Source organism: Mustela erminea, chromosome 10, assembly GCF_009829155.1.
Source record: "Mustela erminea isolate mMusErm1 chromosome 10, mMusErm1.Pri, whole genome shotgun sequence".
NCBI classification, from domain to species: domain Eukaryota; kingdom Metazoa; phylum Chordata; class Mammalia; order Carnivora; family Mustelidae; genus Mustela; species Mustela erminea.
In genome coordinates this window covers 12481119-12501601 of record NC_045623.1, presented here as the reverse complement: position 1 = coordinate 12501601, position 20483 = coordinate 12481119, and the positions used below count along the sequence as shown (strand labels likewise).

The 20483-nt window shown below is 43.0% G+C and overlaps 1 protein-coding gene across 4 annotated transcripts in view; it reads left to right on the top strand.

The window, feature by feature from the left end:
- The window catches only part of MAGI3 (membrane associated guanylate kinase, WW and PDZ domain containing 3), a 234645-nt gene that overhangs the window by 205725 nt on the left and 8437 nt on the right, over positions 1 to 20483 (top strand). For all 4 annotated transcript variants that reach the window (XM_032360936.1, XM_032360935.1, XM_032360937.1 and 1 more), the window contains exons 14-19: positions 1249 to 1438; positions 3532 to 3720; positions 9106 to 9291; positions 17799 to 17901; positions 18616 to 18742; positions 19297 to 19440. In XM_032360936.1, coding sequence (XP_032216827.1) covers positions 1249 to 1438; positions 3532 to 3720; positions 9106 to 9291; positions 17799 to 17901; positions 18616 to 18742; positions 19297 to 19440 — 939 coding nt within the window. The remainder of the gene's footprint in view (positions 1 to 1248; positions 1439 to 3531; positions 3721 to 9105; positions 9292 to 17798; positions 17902 to 18615; positions 18743 to 19296; positions 19441 to 20483) is intronic.

The following is a 20483-nucleotide window of genomic DNA, read 5'->3' as shown; positions in this document are numbered from 1 at the left end:
TACTCTTATTAATGGGTTGACAGTTTCATGCTCAGTACTTCGCCTGCCATTTCATCTGCCATACCTGTGAAACTAGAAAAATATAAAATAATTGATGTTTCTGTCCAGAAAGCATAAGGGTTATGTTTGTAAGGCATTTAAAAATCTAGAACTTTATACATGATTCTCACATAAAGTTTAGAGGACAAATGTAATAGGTTCTATTTTTAAGTCTTGCCCTCAGTTTGAATGACAGAGAAGTAATGTGCTTTGTAGAGTTGGAGAACATATTTAAGTTTTTTCTGTGTAATATAAGAAAGACATTATTATCGTGCTTGGAAGTGAGTAACAGTAACCTTTTAAAATGATAGGCTTCTTTCTATTTCTGGATAGAAGAGTTGATTTATATATTGTACATGTGTTCTAATTAGCCATATTGGCTATAGTTAAAACAATGATCAGAGACAAATAAAGCTCCAGGCAGGTTATCCAGTAGCTTGACTGTTCTTGGTGGAGAATGGGGTTCTGTTTTCATGCTTCCTATTTTGTTGATCCGTATAACGATGACTGAAACATTTTCAGAGTTTATATCAAACAACTTGGGAGAAACCCTTCTCTTAAATGTCAGGTTTTAGCCTCTCTGAATCTAGCCCAAACATTCAGGATTCCCTAATTACAGTAGTCTAATTGCCAGCAAACAAGATGAGCCAGATCCGTTTACCTCGATGTAAGTGGACCTCAGGCCATTCTGTTCCCCTGAGATTTCTGCTGCTTTGCGATTTAGGAACAAGAAATATTTCTGGGTTTATATACTGAATTTCCACTAGTAACCATATGTAATGGGATTTTCTTAAGAATTATCCCAGTTGCTCTCAACAGTGTATAGAAAACCTTTGCTGATGGCATTCAGTACACTTTTTGTACTTTTTAGTAGCTAAAAATTGCATTTTCTGAATTTAATGTCTTTTGTCATATTGGTAGAAATGATAGTGGCACTTTTTAAGTCATTGAACAGCTTTGCATTTTCCATCTTGTGTTTACGCATCCCTGAAGATCCAGGAGGGATCACGGAGTGGGGTTATGTGAAACGCCCTTTTGGAGAATGGTCACTTTCCAAGATACTGCCTTTCTCAAATGTTCATGGTTGAACTGCAAAAACAGTGTTGGTTTGCATAGTACTGAGTTAGGAAGCCTTTAGCTCAATAGTTAAGGGTCGTAGGGGAGCCTAGTCCACTGTAGAGACCAACCTATGCTTCGGTATCTTATCAGATCTACATTGGGGCCATCATTCCTCTGGGCGCCGCGGAGAAAGACGGCAGGCTACGTGCAGCTGACGAGCTGATGTGCATTGATGGGATTCCCGTGAAAGGGAAGTCTCACAAACAAGTCTTGGACCTCATGACCACGGCTGCTCGAAATGGCCACGTGCTGCTAACAGTCAGAAGAAAGGTCTTCTGTGGTATGTGAGCCCATCCCTGCTTCATAGGCTAATCAAGAAACAAAGAGACTTAGTGTGCTGTCTGTACAGTTTTGTGGTTTCTTTAGTTTGTTTCTTGGTGTACGAGATGAGCCAGGGCCTGCCTTGTCATGGGAGGTCATGGAACATCAGAAGGATCCAGAAATAATACTACTATCGGAAGAGAGAAAGAAATTTGGGGCCTCTATATTAAGACCATATTAACATATTGACAGATTTTGCCAATGTGGTGTTATAGATGGGAATATCAGGTTAAGTCTGTTTTCTTAAAAAGAAGTACAGTTTTTTAGTCATATCAAGAGATCCCTTGAGCTGAATAGCAAAAGATTTTGGATCCTGAGGAATTGCTAAATATCCAAAGAGGGCCGAATGTTTCTGTTTGAGTACTTTTAATATGTCATTTAACAGTAAGAAGAAAATGTTTATCGAGTGCTTACTCTGTCTCAGACATACAGATTCTTTTATTTAGTCTTTACGACACCAGGATATAAATACTGGTGTTTTACAGTTACCCACAGAACAGTTGAGACACGTTACTGGTGAGTAGCAGGGTCAGGATTAGAACAGGGAGTTTAGTTATAGAGCCCAGGGTCTAAACCATTACATGAGGGTGGAAAAACATTTTCCTCATCAATAGCTTTGTGAATGTTACATCGGAATTTTAGAAGTGAGTTCTTGCCACTTGAAGATCTTAAAAAGACAACCCTGTAGCACAAGAATGTGAGCCTCATCGAGGTAGGGACAGTGATGCACTTAGCTAACTGCTGGATCCCCCACACGTAAAACAGTGTCTGCCTGGCACAGAGCGGACATCAGTGAAGGTGTGTGGACTTGATGAATATTTGCATTACTTTTAAAAATGAGGCTCTGTGCTTTTGATTGCATCTTCCAAAGGAAAGGCCTGCCTGTTTTTCTATGAACCAGACATTTAAAGACACGCACAGATTTTAATGCTGTGTCGGTTGTGTTGGAGTCAGAACATAACCACATGCGGTAAAAAATGTGCTGTTGTACAACTAGAGACTGGCTCTCTCCCGGAGAGCATCATGAAGATGTTTTGTAGTAGTTTGATATTCCTGGAGGCATTTAGCTAATTTATTATGACCACACATTATACAAAAAAAAACAAAAAACAACCTTTATTTTTCATTAATGATTGGATGTTGGCAGCACTTTGTTGAAATTCTAAGACATAATCTCAGAATCAGGTAGATTTTGAGTCAAAAGACCACTTCTAAATGGATATTCCTCAGTGGCAGTGTGTTCTGGCTGTTGTTAATGATGGCTCCAGTTATGTCAAATTATGACACAAAATTTGCCTGTTTTTCTAAATCAGTTAGAACTAACTTGTGTTATTTCTTGAATTCTGATGTCATACTTGAATGGGAAAAAATATGTAAGTTTACGTCTCTGCTTGCTGGGGATCCCTAGGACCTGTTCTGCTCCTGGGAGAATTGGCTGCCGATGTGGACAGTTTGTCATTTGCTGGACGCGGTAGGCAGCGGGCCATTGAGGTTAGCACATCTGGTATCATCAGTCAGGAAGGCTGCACCTGTAGAACACACTCTGTAGGATGAATCCTGTGTTGACGGCTAACCTCTCAACCAGTGAGGGGCAGCACCTCTGCCCCATGCAGTGAGCTCCCTGGCGTCACCAGCGTTAGTCCCACACTGAGTTATATTTAATGTTGATTTTAAAAGGAAGTCATACCGTGTCAGTTTTCATGACCAACTTTTGTTAAAATTACTGATCAGAATCCTGCTGGAATTAGGACAATTTCAAGAAGAATGGGTTTACCGCGAGCTTTCACAGAAGCTTCAAGAAAGCTTCCTTTAAAATGAGATACCATAGCATTCTTCAGGTTATAGGCTGGCGAGTACTGAAGGTGTCAGCCCCAGTGCTGCCCCCTACAGCTGCACTCCCACGATGTCCAGAGCTCATGTAGGGGGATTGCTTTTCCGTGCTCTATGGTATTCAAATCTCCTTTGTCCTGGGAGAGGCTTAGCACAGAAACACTTCAGTCAACAAAAATTATGATGTACCGGAAATATCAGAATTGGTCGTGTTTATTACAGAGAAACAACCTGAGGAGGACAGCTCTCCAGCATTCCTGTTGACACAGAATGGCTCGCCCCGCCCGCACAGAGCAGAGGTCCCAGCCAGGCCTGCTCCACAGGAGGCCTACGATGTTGTCTTGCAACGGAAGGAAAATGAAGGATTTGGCTTTGTCATCCTCACCTCCAAAAACAAACCCCCTCCGGGAGGTAAGGACTGCTGTAGCCTCCTGTCCCTTCAGTTTGAGTTTTCTGACTCTCCCAGGGGGCTTCGTGAAACCTAATTAGGAATTATGTATACATTGCCTTAGAGACTTCTCTTTTTAAGAGCGATGAATATTTTCTTTTATTTCCAAACCAGGTGGTCTGAACCTGAACTTTCAGGCCTCAGGTTTGTCTCTCATCTCAGGTTTCATAAAATCAGTCTTAGCAGCTCTGCTCTGTTTGCATCCAGAGGGGAGGATGTGAGGTGCGCTCCCTCTGAGATTCAGCAAAAGGACAATGCTGAGTTTCTTCAAATAAGGAGACCTAGATTATTTGTTTTGTTTTAATTAGAAGAAACTGAATGCAGAAATGAATCAAATGCTAGAAGCAGTTGAGAAGAAGCAAAATAGATTAACAGAAAAATCTTAACCCAAATATGTCTTAAGTAGTCCTATTGTGTTGTTTAATCATAATTGCCACATTCCAGCTAAAAAGGAACCTTCTTGAATGACAACAGGCATTCTTATCTTTTATAGATGCATCATTGAAAGGTAAAATTTTTGTCAGAACTTTAAGTATTAATCCAAATATCCTGAACCCAGTTTAACAGAATATTGTCATCTGGGAAGGACAACTGCATACATTAACTCCTTCAGCAAAGGAGGAATTCCCTCTAGTATGTTCAGGGCGGTTACGATCCGGCAAATCAATATTTGTTTTGCCTTTAAGTTTCTAAGAAATAATCATCTTTAAATATAATTATAAGATCCAAGTGAATGTAAGATGAGAACTAGAAAATTGAGATTGATCTATCATACTTGTCTGGTGACTTTATTTTTCCAGGTCAAATGGTAAACATCTTTGACCACAGAAAAACATGTGCTTGCCTTTGCCAGTGGATTTGATTATATCCTGAGTAGTAAGATCCTTTTAGACTAGATGGTCACAAAAGTCTTAGAAAAAGAAGAAAACCCTTTTCAGGAGTGTTGGAAGCCACACCAATTTGCAAAAATCTTGCTAAAATTAATGCAAGTGTGTAAAGGAAGAAGATCCTATGACATGGATGAGTTATTACTATAGTATCAGGTCACTGCTCACTGATACTAGTTTCCATTTTCCAAAAGCAGTTGCTATGGTAACCCTTGGAACTGGAACTGTCACTGAGGCTCTGAGGATGATTATGTGGCCTGTGTTGGAAAAATGAAAGAAAGCAGATTTTTGGTGGGTTTTGTGTTAAAGCGTTGGAAATCAGGATTTCCCAAACCAAATAACCATTTTAGTTAACCATACTCTTTTCTAATGCCATACAATAATCCCACGCATTCAGATTAACAAAAACAGTGCAAGATTATTACTCACTGCGAGAGATGCTAACTGCTTTTTATACCGAAGGTACTCCTTCTCTAGAACTGCCAAAATTAGGGGAGAGCCACAAAACAAAGCAATATAGAGAAATTCAGAATAAGTTGCCTTATTTATATAGGCTTAACCTTTTTGTAGTTTTTGTTGATGTTTAAAATACATGTTGCATTTTAATATATACTAAGTATATTGTTTCATTGGTGTATGTTTGTCTATATTTGAATTTTTCAAATATTTTTATATTTATTCGTCTTAATTGTTTCTTACTATTTTGATGGTTTTGTGTACCATAGATGCTGGTCTCTGTGTAAGATAGTGTCATTAGCTGTTGGGCTCTGTAATCAAACTCGGCTTCATGCCCCGCTTATGTCTTTTAATAGCTGTCTGATCTCGGGCAAATTACTTACCCTCCAAGAGCTCCAATTTCCTCTTCGAGATGAGGATGATGCTAACACTTCCTGTCTCAGAGGAGTCTGAGGATTAAAGGAGATAATGCATGTGAGCCCTTAGCCCGCACCTTTACTAAAAGCTGCTGGTGACTGTTGGAGCTTCTGCTGCTCTGGCCATTGTGTTATTTATAAAATTGTTTGTCTCTTGCTTTTTTTTTTTTTTCCTTTAAGAAACTTTAAAAAGTTTATCAATACTTGAGTAACGAGATGGGAAAGAAAGCCCAATTAAAATGTAAGATCGAGGCAGCAGCTCATGTGTAGCAGGAAATGAGTGTTTGCAGCTCATTAATTATCAACCTGAATGGTAAATTAGACTTCGGGTACCCATGAATTTTGTATAAAGTCCTTGAGCTTTTCAGTCATTGGTGCAACCCCAGAACTGGTAATTTCACTGAAATGCTAGTTGATAATCTCACAGAATGCTGAGCCCTGCAAGCCTTCTTCTTGGGATTCTCGTGCATCTCATGTAGATAGAAGGAGGGTGCTGGGGCGGGGGTGGAGGGGTTTGGGTGAGGAGCTTTCACTCACAGAGACTGAGCAGTAGCTGTGGACTGCATTACAGAGAAGGTGTGGACAGACCAGAGTTAGCACAGGTGAAAAGGCAGGGAAGTTATTAGACTAGCTCATTCTTTATGGACCTTGTCTTGGTGTAGATTGGTACTCTGTTCAGGATGGATTATTTCTTTCTTCTTTTTTTTTTTTTTTTTTTAAAGATTTTATTTATTTATTTGACAGAGAGAAATCACAAGTAGATGGAGAGGCAGGCAGAGAGAGAGAGAGAGGGAAGCAGGCTCCCTGCCGAGCAGAGAGCCCGATGCGGGACTCGATCCCAGGACCCCGAGATCATGACCTGAGCCGAAGGCAGCGGCCCAACCCACTGAGCCACCCAGGCGCCCCATCTTCCTTCTGATTAAATGTATTTTCTGGTGACATCTGTCCCAAGCAGAGTTCCTGGCAGCATCTCTGACACCAGTCATGAAATTCTGAGATTCTTGGGGTGCCTGGGCGGCTCAGTCAGTTAGGTGTCTGCCTTCGGCTCAGGTCATGATCTCAGGGTCCTGGGATCGAGCCCCACTTCGAGCTCCTGGGTCAACAGGGTGTCTGCTTCTCCCTCTGCCCCCTTGCCCTGCTTGTGCTCTCTCTCTGACAAATAAATAAATAAAATCTTAAAAAGAAAAGGAATTCTGAGATTCTCTGCGGTCGACTTTTTCAAAGATCAGGGATCAGGGTCCAGCACCCTTACTGCCCTGGCCCCAGCTTGTGTAAGTGCTCAGTGAACAGAGTACCTAGAAAAGACCTCTCTGTGTTTAGGATCAAAAGGACTTAGCTAGTTTTTGCTTTGCTGGTGCTTCAGAGGTTTTAGTGCTTCTCTTTCTTATCATATACTTTTTAGCTCTGGTTGCAAAGGATTCTTTGAGAGGGGACATTTCCAATTACTGTCCTTTCTTTCCCTGAAAGAAATGTTTTAAGAGCACTACAGTGACCTCAGCAGCTGGACATTCCAGTCTGGGAGACAGATTTAGGCCAAAGATGAAGACGGATAAACTGGTTTTATGGCCAATGTCTGCGGACTTGGTATACCAGCAAATGCAAGGCAGGACTTGAGACTTTTCCTTAGCTTTGTGTACTCTACAGGGTTACTCTGAAAACATCCCAGTCTGTTCAGAAGTTATCCTTCTACTGGTCTCTTTGCTGTTTTTAACTGTTTCGATAATACAGCTGTTAGCACCGAGAATATGGTAATCTGACTACTCTTACCTTCCTTCGCCCGGACAACTAACCCTTCGGGAAGTTCTGTCCCAAAATTTGCCGATTCTTTCTGAGCACATGGCTCACGTGATGAGAAGGAAAACACTGAGACTTCAGAGATTCACTTGGTTTGATGCTTTCCCAAGTCTGAACAAACCCTTTGAGCATGCCAAGGAGCTGAATGATTTCCTTCTCATTGAGAATGAACACCATGTACCAGTAGATCTTTTCTCAGGAGAAATGATAAGGTATTGAGGTAGAAGGTCACCACAGGGCTACTGTCTGGTTTAGAATAAGATAGTTTCTTTCTTTCTTTCCAAAATTTTTATTTATTTATTTGAGAGAGAGATAGAACATGAGCAGCAGGGGGTGGGAGAAGGAGGCATCCATCCCAGGGGCTCCATCCCAGGACCCTGAGATCATGACCTGAGCCAAAAGCAGACACTTAACCAACTGAACCTCCCAGGGACACTGTAGCACAGACTCTGACCTGCTGTTCTCTCCGTGAATCGCTCATGCTGACTGGCACAGGACATGGCCCACTACCCCAGATGCTATTCTGATTACTTTGCTTTAAAGAAAATGGTATAAGTGCTTGATATAATTCAGAGCTAAAAGGCACTTGCTTCCAACGTTGATGTCCTCTATTTTAGGATAAAATCTCTCACTGTAGAATCCTGAAAGAGCAGGGGAGTGCCCCTGTCTGTGGGGCTATAAATCACAGCCAAGAATAACTTTCAGTTCAATGAAAGCCTATTTCAATGTCCCTGACATACACCTGCCATGACTTAGAAATATAAGGAGCCAATTTTACTATGGAAATTAAACATACTCAAAGTGCCATTTTAAATATTAATTATCCATATTTGTTATAGTCAGTAGTCCGCTGGAGACAAATGCCCGCCAAGTTTACTGACCCAGGTAAGGAAATTCTTAAGGAACATGGAAGAAACATTTGTTTCTCAATGCAAATGCCCCCTTTTAAAGGGGTGAAAGATATTTTGACAAGATTTCCTGAGAGGGTCTGAGGACTCGTTTTAAGCTGGAACAGCCAAATGTCTTCAGAGTCTGGGAAAGCCTTCAGCATCATGAGCCCATAGAGCTGTGCGGCGTGTCTTTGCAAATGTCTTTGACTCTGCTTTGTGCAGTTAGGGCAAGAGTTTATCCATGAGCCAAATAATCTCAGCCTTAAACATCTCATGTTCTGATTCCCCTCAGCTTTTCTAATTTAAAAAAAAAAAAAATCTAAAGGCACACACAAAAGGAGTGAATTTTGGATTCATTTTAACGGTCAGTCCTTTCACTGTGCCTGGATTTCTGAGCAGTAACCTACAAGTCCTAACCTTGAATTTGAACTGCATTTATTTACAAGGCCCCCTGTGGGAGTAAATGCCCCCTCAGCAGAACCAGAGGTGGTCTCATTGTGGCAGTTTCTGAAATAGCCAAAACAGGACGCAGTCTGCATGGCCAGCAATCAGTAAGGAGCATCCGCTTCGTGAGAGAGTAACATATCAGGGAGGTCGTTAGCCTTCAAACAGGAGTGTTAGGAGGGCAGTGAGAAAACTGGGGAGAGGTTCGCGGTGAGTGAAAGGCAGCCCAGAGGTGTACGTGCTGCAGCTGCCGCCGTGTAAGGAGTGTGCACGCGTGCGGCCCGAGAGCCGAGGACCGCACGGAGATCGTCACTGCCGGGTAAGATGGCCACAGGCGACACTTTCTTGGCCTACATTTAAAGAACGTTTTTGATGTTATGATGCAGAATTTTTAAATGATGATAAATCCAGCGCTAATGTATCTTAAATAATGGAAAAACCTGGGCATTTGTTTCCCCTAGTTATTCCTCACAAAATCGGCCGAGTCATAGAGGGAAGCCCAGCAGATCGCTGTGGAAAGCTGAAAATCGGAGATCACATCTCTGCGGTGAATGGGCAGTCCATTGTTGAGCTGTCCCACGATAGCATTGTTCAGCTGATCAAAGACGCTGGTGTCACCGTCACACTTACAGTCGTTGCTGAGGAAGGTAAGGAGCCAGTCACGTTGCCTTGCACAAGCTCGTGTGAGTGACACAGGACAGAGCCCTTGGAAGCCAGTGGTTCCTTCCAGCACCGCCGGCAGGACTGCCGTGATAGAACCATTTAGATACTCTGGAGTCTCCTCGTTTGCCTCTTCCACTGAATGAATTTAAGTGACAGTTTATTAAGAAGTTGTCAGTAACTCGAGATAAGGAATCCAGCTCGCGAGTGGTGGCTGTTTCTCTACAGGCTGGAGAAGCAATCACCCAGAAGGGAGAGAGATTGGTCATACTTCTCAGATCTTATTTTCTTAAAATAATTTGTTCAGTTTCTGCTTGCTGGAGTGAGAGGAAATCCTCTAAAGATTCAAAGATAGTCACTGTTGCTGTCAAGCCTTTTGTGTCAGGGCCAGGCCCAGTGTGCCTGTCCTTACCGCCGGGGCTTTGTTCTGCGAGGCGCTGTCTAAATGGGGGGCCGGGCAGTGCATAGGAGCAGCCGGTAAATGGGGCATAAAATGCACTTAGTGTCTTGCCTTGCTTTAGAGCTGTCTTTTCGTCATTAAGGGTTTCTAATTAGGAATTTTTAACAGCACCCGTTAGTGCTCTTTGTTCATGAATTACAAGGTAAGGATTACATAATGTGCCTCTCATTTTTCCCAAGTTTGCAAAACTAAGAGCGGGGAAGCCCCAAAGCGCAGAATTAGGGCGAGTCCATCCATCTTTCCTGTTCAAACACCGTGTACTGTAATGGGTGTTCATGGCCCACGGTGCCCCGTGGTCTTCTAGTGTCATCAGTTTTGGGGTCTTTTTGTTCTTGATTCTTCCATTCTTCACTCTTCCCACTGCCCTTCCCTCCCACATTCATTCATAGCCAAAGTAGCATGTGACTCTGCTGCCATCCCAGCACCCGGAGGGGCATTTCCACCTGCATGTAAGCTCTCCAGCCCTCGGACCTGGTGACATTCCTGCCCCGGCCCATTTCCCTTTTCTAGTCTGGTCCATGCTCTGCCAAGACTCTGTCCCAGACTCTGCTGCTCCTTCCTCCTCAAAATCCCCCCTGCAGAAGCCCAAGTGTTTCCCCATTCTCTGCACAGAAAGTGTTTTATGAGTTTCATCCCAGCTTCCTCCTACAGATTCCTTCCAGATCCGCTCCAGAGCAAGGCCTCTTGGATCTCTGTGCCCATGGGTGCCCTCCCGCTCTGTCCTGTGAGGCCCCCGCACTCCCACCCCGCAGTTCACTGAGCATTGCTCCTGTGTGATGGTCTCCCTGCTGAAGTGCTCTGCTTTTGGAAGACAAAGAGAATCTTATCAGTTGACTGTGATACTTAGTAGGTGGTCAGTAATTATTTTTTGAATGAAGAAATGAGTTCAATGGATGAATGAATGGACGAGGGAATGAATGAACAAAAGAACAAAGTAAAAGTCAGGTGACTTTCAGTTCTGTGCCAGTACCTAGCTCAGAGGCGTTAGATGCCCAGTAGAAGAAGTGAGGCCTGTAACAGACATCGTTCACGGACACCTGTCAGCTAGCTGGATGACCTGAAAAAGCCACTTAAGGTTTCTGCCCTGCAGGTTTTTATCTGTATAGTGGAGCTGATAATGTCTATTTCAGGATCTCCATGAAAATTACAGTGGAAAACATACCTAGTCTGCATAAGTGCCCTGAGGTGCTCATCTAATGGTAGGTGGGTCATTTCACCCCATCTTTGCATGACTGACCCCCACATCTGGGCTTCTGCCCACATCTCACCGCCTAAGGACAGAGTAGCCATATTTAGTAAGCACTTAACACTATGGCAGGTGTTAGAAACACTTGACATCTGTTCAGTTGTTTCATGCTCAGACTAATCCTAGGTAGGCACTGTTGTTTTCCCATTCTGTAGATGAGGACACTGAGCCTCCCAGCACTTAGAGAACTTGCCCACAGTTACCAGGCTCCTGACAGAAGCAGAGTGGGAGTCTGCAGACTGGCCCCAGGATTCGCGCTCCTGACCGCTATGCCTTTCCCAACCACAGTATCCAGAATGACCCTGCCCGCTCCAGTCCTCTCATGCTCCGCCCTGCTCGACTTTGCTTCCTTGCACTGATGCCTGCCTGAGATGAGTGAACCTGTGGTTTGTTTATGCCGTCTCCCCTCTGCCACAATGCAGAGTCACAAGATTCCTGAAGTTAGACATCTTGTCACGTTCAGTGCTGAACCCCAAGGGCCTAAAACAGTGTCGGGCACATAGTAAGTGCTCAATAAAAAAGTTCTTGAAGGACTTTGGGGCAGGTTTCTTTGTCTCCCTTTCCTCACTATGATTACTTCGCTCTCCAGAGCTTGCTTTTTAGCCTTAAATTTGTTCTGTGACCCACAAAGAAAAGTAGGCATCGGCATCACAGGAGATCGCATTTTAGGTTTGTTTGGAGGATGAGGTCTGTAGTACACTCACGTCAGTGTGCCTGGCACGTAGCTGCGAAAGAAGCTCCCTCAAGTAGTGGGACCAGCAGTCCTCGGGCTCAGTGTTTCTCTAGCCATGTGTCAAAAGGACCAGTGACATTTCCAGCCCACCACAGCCAGCATTTTTGTGACATACATAAAAATGAAATGAAAAATAAAAATCAAGACATAAAATCATTCTGTCAAGTCATTAGAAAATGTTTTAAAGGCTTACTCTTGGTATCTGTAGGCGTCTTACTGCTGACCAACCCAAGAACCACATACCCAGTAGCTCCAGGATAAAGGGCTCAGTAAGAGAATTAGTAAAAATAATTTTGGGGGCCAAAATTACCCTTTATTGTTGATGGTGTTTGAGAGGTTATCCAAGATTGCTCAGGCATTTTTCTTAAAGGAAAAATTAACTTTGATGTTGTGGTCCAAATACTTATGGATGTACTCAAGATTTTCTATATAGGGCCAGTTCGTGTTTAGGCAAAATAGAACAGTGGAAGGAAACCCCCCAGCAGTACATGCTTTAGAGTCTATTTCAGGGGGTGCCTGGGTGGCTCAGTCAGTTAAGTGTCTGCCTTCAGCTCAGGTCATGATCCTAGAGTCATGGGATCGAGCCCCATGTCGGGCTCCGAGCTCAGCAAGGGCAACTGTTTCTTTCTCTCTGTGTCTCCCTTTGCCCCTGCTCATATGCTCATGTGCTCATGTGTTCTCTCTCACTCACTCACTGCATCTCTCAAATAAATAAATAAAATCTTAAAAAAATAATAGTCTATTTTATATGTAGACACAGCCTGTTAAAATGTAATCACATTTGACACATAAAAGTCACATTTCAGTGTTACACCTTATTTTATTGTATACTCAAGTGTTATTAAACCAGGGAAACAGTCAGAATCTCTTCTTCTCAGGAAAAAATGTCTCTTCTGTCCTTAAAAATCCCATTCGTGGAGTTTGTAAGTCTTCCAGGTTTCTCATTTTATTCAGTATAAAATCTTTCAACTGCACTGAAGAATCAAATGAATATTCATCACCCTAGAGCTGTTTTCAGAAATCACACCTTCAGATCTATAGCTGGGAGCTGCGGCTTTTCCCCTCGGGTACTGCTTCCCTACGGTCCAGAAGCCGCTCGCTGTTCGTAGATAAAAGACAGCTGGAAAGAGAAAAAAGTGGTCCTCCCATTCTGTTTTTTCCCTTTTGCCAGATACTATTGAATAGTTAGGGTTTTTGCCCAAAGAAATGGGTTAACCAAGTTCCCAAGCCACATGTCACATCTGCTATAAAACTCTCCACCGACTGGTAGCTCAGGGCTCCAGCCTTGCCCGCTGCCACGCCACCAGCCACCGCTTCCGCACCAACCCGTGCTCCCGAATAGGACGGCAGTGGACCACGCCTGGCTCTTCTTGCTGACTGTAAAGACATCTGCACAGTGTACTATTTTTCCACGTTGATTTCTCCTTGCGTGTCAGGTTCTGGCCATCCCAGGTCTAAGAGTGACACAGGTCACCCAGGCTCCCCAGGGCCACGATAGAATGGCTCCGGTAGCATTGCCACCAAGTTCTCTGCCTTGTTTTCTGTTTATTTATCTGTTTGTCCCCATCTGACTCTATTTTCTGCTGTCATTACTCTCACTGCTCCCACTGGCAACCATTCCCGTGTGTGGTGTGTGCCTTGATTTATTTTTAAAATACAGAATTGTGTGTGTGTTAGCATTTATCTTTGAGTTACATGGGATTGTGTTATAGATTTCATGTTGGTTTTCTTCTGCCCATTCCCAGAACCATATGTTTGTTTCTTTGGCGTCCCGTTACTGCTCCAGGATCCGAGCCAGGGTTTCACAGGACATTTATTCGTTCATCTGCTTCCCACCCCCCCTTGCATGTGACGCTGTAGCTCATTGTGATTTTGATTTTTGTTTCCCCAGGGACTAATGACCTTGAGCCTTTTCAGGTGCTTTTGGCCATCGGTAGATTTTTCAGTGGAGAAATGTAGGTTCAGGTATTTTCCTCCCTTTTAATTGTCTTTTTTATTGTCGAACTGTTAGACCTCTTATATATTCTGATATTAGATCCTTAACAGAGCTGTGCCTGCAAGCATTTTCTCCCATTCGGCAGGTCGTCTTCCCGCTCTTCAAATGCTGCCATTTGATGCCCAGAAGTTTAATGTTGATGAAGTCTGATTAATCTCTGTTTTGTTTGGTGTCATAGCACCAATTTTAAGATTTATCCACTTTGCTGAAGGAATATAATCAATTGCTTTTAACGACTTAACAATTTTTCATAGTATGTGTTTAACACACATTACCCGCCCACTCCGCCCCCCAGACAGCCACCTCATCACACGCGCTCCTGATAATCATGCCCACATATGTGTACCTTATAAACAGTGTGAGAATTTCTTGGAGTGAAGTCGGTCTATCAGAGCGTAGGCATGTGCTTAACTTGAGCAGGTGCTTCCAGCTGTCCCCTATCATTGCCGTACCTACACTCTGTGCAGCAGAACACGGACGTTTCTAGAGCTGTATGTGTCCACCAGGATGGGGCAAGTCTGCTTTCAAACCCGCCCAAGTATGGGAGGTGTCCTCATTGGTGTTTAACTTGCATTTCTCTTATTACCCATGAATTTGCGCATCTCATCAGATGCCTGTTTTGGGGGGTCTTTTTCTTCTATTCGATTGTGTCTTCACATCCTTGACTCCCTTTTCTTGCGGGATTTCGGTCTTTTCCTTGTTGTTATTTAGAGATTCCTTGGGAATTTTGCAGGAGTTTAGTTTGAGAAAGTACAGTTCAGTCTGAGAAAGTACAAAGATCTTTTCCTGTCGTCTGTATGTTAACTTTGACCATGGTGCCCTCCACTAAACAGAGCTTCTGAATTTAGACGTGATCCCATTAGCCAATTTTTACCTTATGACTTAAGCTTTTGAAGTTTCATTTCAGAGAAGTTACCCTTGCCCACCCCATGTCACAGAGATTTTCTCTTACATCATCTTTTTGATTTGTAATTTTGCATTTAGTTCTTTAATGGATCTGGAGCCTCCCTTTTATATGTAGTTTTGGGAGGAATCCAACTTTATTTTTTTATTCTCATATGGAGCGGCACAGGCTGTTAGATCACTTCTTTTTCTCGTTGGTCCGTGTCACCACCACTCCTGTACCTCCCCTTTCAATAGGAGTCTCCTAGCTCTTCCCTTCTATTGACTCATCTGGTCTTGGGTTAATTTACATATACATTTTTCATGGTAATATACATGATAAATTTTTAAAGTGTGTGTGTGCATGTATACATATCCATACATGCTTTAAAAAAAATCTTTAACTTTGTGGTGTATGCTAATATCTGTCTTTTGAGGCAAGTTTTTACCCAGTCACCCCCTATACACATTCCAAATTTGACTAGAAATTCATAAAACTTTCCTGTATAAAATTTTAGAGGAGATTATAATGCTCCTGCAAAAAAATCCAACTGTAATTTTTATTTAGATATATTGAATATATATTAACTTGGGAAGATTGTATACTTTTAAATACTAAGTCATACCACCTAAGAGCATGGGATGTCTTCTCTCTTATCCAGATTATCTTTTGTGTCCTTCAGTAGAGTTTTAGAAGGTACCCTCATAAGATTCTCACTGTTCTTGCAAAGGATAATTCATGGTATGTTATTATGTTTGTCACTGTAGTTTAACTATGAAATTTTGTGTTTTTCCTCTGATACTATACTTTCTCTTAAATAATTGCACACAGAAACTCTAGCAAAAGTTTAATTCTCATTGAGAGAGAGAGAGAGAGATCTACTTAACCCATTGCTTTATTATCTGAAGAAATCTCAGATAAAACAGAGAGAGCATAGGCCTGTTTGGCATCATGGGATATTTAACTTTGAGAATTAGAACAGCTCTTTACACAGAAGTAAATTGGAGAAGCCATGTAGCATGGGTCGAAGGACTAAAACTGAAAAAAACAAAACAAACAAAAAAACCCAGTGATAGAAAGTTTTATTTAACCTTTCAAGGACAAGGAAGGAACATGGGAATGAAACCAATTCGTGGTCCCAGATGCCACAGTGACATGCCCATCCTCAGGGGAAGGTAGAGGAAAGGTTGAAATGGATCAGCTGCTTTTTCCTGTCCTGAAGTTAAAACACCCATTGTGCCAGCCAAGCTAGGAAGCCAAAAAATTATCTAAATTGGACTCCTACAAAGGTGCAAGTATCTCCCAGTCATCATCTTGTTGATAGAAGTAGTTTCTCCCATCAGTTTCCTTTCCCTTAATAGTAGCCATGAATTTACGACAGACCAGAATTCAGCTATGTGATGGGCACTTAAGGTGAGAGGCAGGTAACTTGAAATTGATGTACCCAGTGAGCAAAAGTGGAAGGACTTCTGGGAATTTCTGGTGGCTACAGGAATATAAATGTAAATGAGGTGTGATTCCTGCAATCAAGGAGTTCACGGTCGAGCAGGAGAAACAGGTGTTCTCCTAGCGCTGACACAAGGCGGAAAATGCTATGAAGACAGTGTGCCTAAGTGGCCAGGTGAGATTTCACAGAGGAGGTGACATTTTGAACAGGAGATGAAGTGGGAAGACACAAGTGCCCAGGTGATGAGTCTGGATGGTATCTTACGAGCAATAAAAAGTTACCATGGGTTTTTCAGCAAGGCAGAGGAAGGCTGGGTTTTCAGTTTGCATGCTAGGACGGGCATCCAGGAAGCAGAGTGAGGTTGGTAAGGAGACCAGCAAGGAGGGCCAGCCTAAGTAGCTCGTTAAGCTAAATAAGAAGATAAGGTTCATGATAGTAATTTAAAAGAGCAACAAATTTCCAGGGCTCCCCCCCCCCAAAAAAAGTTTATACTCCACTCTTCCTAAGCACTTGATTTTAAAGCATTGAACAAACTTTTGTTAAGGTCAATATTTCAGAATGTACACTTTAAGAGAAATACAGCCCCAGGTAAGACTTTATCATTTTGTTGATGGTAATGATAATAGAAACATTTATATAATGAATATAATATGCCAGGTGCTGTTTAAAGCTTGTTTAATACGATAACCCCACAAGGTGGCTATAATTCCCTTTTTCTGGATGAGATGATTAGAAGCACAGAGAATGTAAGTAATTTCCTCAAGAACACACAGCACGAATTGCATGGAGTACTGGATGTGGTGTATAAACAATGAATTTTGGAACAGTGAAAAAAATAAAATTAAAAAAAAAAAAAACACACAACTAGTAAATGATGAGTCAGGCTTAACCCCTGTCAGTCTTGACAGAGTTCATGGTCTTATTCACTAAGCTGTGCTCCCTTTCTCTGATATTTTAAATATCATGTGTTTAATATACAGACAGGATAAAACAATCGAGAGTTCCAGCTTTACAAATATAAGTGCGACAGCCTTAAGAATCTCTCTTGACTGGTACCTCCTGTGACTTGCCATCTCGATGCAAGCAGTTTCTACCATGTTTAGTTATGAAACCTGCCCTCAAGAAGGTCTGGGGCTGCTGGCGATGATACAGAAATAGTAACTTTTCCCCCACACATTTGTGCTCTCAGAAAACAGAAGCAGCAAAGTCTTTGCAAACATTTGTCAACTCTTGGGATGGTTCTAGAAGTTTGCCTTAGGTATTCGTGTGAGGCAAAATAATGGCTCCAGTATTAAAGATGCAGGTTCACAGATCTGTGTGTGGTTTGCAGACTGGCTTCTGCGTCCCAGCACTCCTGAGACCCGTCTGTGTCATCTAGAGTTGTTTACCTGTTGTGGGGTGTGTGCTCTGGAAGGATACAGGATAGTTCCTGGCGCTCTGCCCTCTAGATAATGCTGTCAAGTGTGGACACTTCTGATTTTCGTGTGGTTTGGATGGTCAAAAGAATACGATTCCTGTTTTCTTCAAACATGAGCATTCATCAAAGCCACAGGGGAAGAAATGTTAACGTTCCTATTCCAGACAGCTGACTGCCATGCTGTCCGCGCGGTAGTCACTCGGATCAGGAAGGCTGAAACCATGTGCTAGCATAGTCTCACTTTTGCACACCACTTGGCCTTCGCAGTTTTATGTACAAAGTCATATTTTTATTGTCTTCTCACGTGAACAGAGCATCATGGTCCACCATCAGGAACAAACTCAGCCAGGCAAAGCCCAGCCCTACAGCACAGACCCATGGGACAGTCGCAGGCCAACCACGTGGCTGGGGACAGGTGAGGCTGGTCTTTTTTCTCTCATCTCCCCACTCCTTAGCACCCAGCCCCACTCGCACCCCCACACAGGTACACCGTCAGTTATCTTCCTACACCCTCCCCTTCCTCGGTACCTCCTCCCTCCTGCCAGCTGCATCCCAGGGCCCAATAAGTATCCAGTCATGCCTGATGATGGGGATTAGAAAGAAAAGTGACAGCAGCGTCTGGCTCTGCTACTCTTGGTCCTCGTAACTTTGGTAGGAAAGCCGCAGAACCACATGCGTTGCTCTCTTCTCGGACTACCTGAGCAGACCAGAGCAATATTTGTACCTATTTCTTTCCTCCTCTGTTGAAAATACTAGCATGTAACAAAAACTAGATTTCCAGAAATTCGGCATCTTCACGGGCACTGGCACTGCCAGAGAGCTGTTTCTCACCGACGAGGTCAGCTCATCTCCCTCTGGGTCAGTTAGTTGAGTGCAGTCTTCCTTGCTGTAAACTACACCGAGATGCCCTTAAAGCAAAAACCAAACCAAAACAATGGGAGGTGCTGACGGACTCGATGCTGGAGTTAACGGCCAGATTGCCCAGCACCTCTGGTACTAGAAACAGTCTGCCTTCATGGCGGTTCGTCAGGAGAATGGCCAGCTTCGGACTAAAGAAATTAGTCTGCCTTTACTTTCAGACTGTTTTCATTTTCTCTGTTCAGAGAGTGACTGGATTTCTCTCTTGTAGAAGTGCTCTAGAAGGTGAAATTGGGAAGGATGTGTCCACTTCTTACAGACATTCATGGTCTGACCACAAGCACCTTGCACAGCCTGACACGGCGATGATTTCGGTTGTCGGCACCCGGCCCAATCAGGTAAACGGATACCGCAGCCCCCAGCCCAGAGGTGGACTGTTATTTTCATTGGCTACATTACTGACACTGGTGACTTCTTACTACAAATCATTTCGGACACATGTTCCCAAGGTTGATAATTCTTAAAGACTTGCTGGGTATTTGGCATTCCATTAGCTTCCACGAGAAGATGTGAAGGGTGAACAAGTTTACCCTGGAATTGGAGAACTGTGCACCCTGGGTCGGGTACTTAGAAACAGCGGTGTTGGAATTTGCCGAAACCCCTCCCCAGGGAAAATTAGTCAAGATCTCCTTAAAGGAAGCATTTCCCCAAATTCTATTCTCTGATCATTCTTTTGTATGTTGACCCACTAGTGGAGAAAACATGTGATATTCAGCTTAATTTAGGCTGCATTTGTAAAGTAGCTATTCAACCAAAGCTTACATTCCTTTCTTACGATATAGAGATGCATATTGAGTGTATAAGTCATAATCTCCCAGCTCTAAAAGTAGTCTCTTCAAACTCTCAATAGAACAGCCCACGAAAACTTACTTTTCTTCTACTTCTTTCCCAGAGCCTTGGTTGTTACCCAGTGGAGCTGGAGAGAGGCCCCCGGGGCTTCGGGTTCAGCCTTCGCGGGGGGAAGGAGTACAACATGGGGCTGTTCATCCTGCGTCTTGCGGAAGAGGGCCCCGCCATCAAAGACGGCAGGATTCACGTGAGTTGGCTTCCTCTCCCAACCTTTGGTTCTTCCTCCAGACTGAAAATGACTGAAAATAGTTGATCAAAGGGAATGCAGAAACCTCCCAAAGCTAAGCAGCCAAGTTTTCTGTCCCTAAACCCGAAAGCAGCTGCTCCTTGTTTCACTTTCGGATACCTGGTGATTTCCTGTCCTCGCTCTGGTATCCTGGGCGCTACCGCAGTGGTGCTGTTTTTACATCTTGACTTTAGGCCATAGGAAACTTACTTTTGGCTTACACTGTCAACGTTTGAAGGCAAATGAATTAGTAAATAAAATATACTTTCATCTTATTAAAAGTCTTAGAAAAGCCAGGATAAAACAGAATCTTTAACTTCTTCCCAGAAATAATGGGCCCAAGATTTTTTTTTTTCCTCTCAGCTACCCACAGAGGTAGCCAGAGATCAAAAAGCATGACCCTCCCAACCTTTACTAGTATTTGAAAGACTGGAATTCACCTGGGTAGTGGTTCATCCCAGGTGTTCTCAACTCTGAAACACTGCAGCTTTGTACAGGGCCCTGCAGCTCAGACTGTCTGTTTCTGCAGGAAGGTATTTCCCCCCCTTCTCTGAAGGTTACTTCAAGAGGAGTGATATATAGGGACATGTGCTGGCCTCGATTTTAAAAAAATAATTATGGTGGAAATTTTAAATTCTAGACAGCCTTCCCTGTACTGCTCAAGAGAACTTTGGATTTCTCCCTCTCCCAGCAGTCGGCAGCAGGGAAGATAATTTTTGTTTAAAAATCAGATGGTATATTCTAATAATATTTGGAAAAGTCTTCCAGGTGATTGCAGTCTTGAATTTTCCACATCACTGCCCTACTCCCATTACTCATTTGGGAAACATGTGTTGAGTGTTTGCTTTACCCAAAGCTTTTATGAATGAGGACTGAATGAGCTGGGAGAAGGGGTGTCCCTAAAACAAATAAGACACCACCCTTTTTCAAAATGACCAGACTTATGCACAAGTTCAAAGGAGGTAAGGATGAGTGGAGATTTTGTAGAATGGGTGGCATTGGAA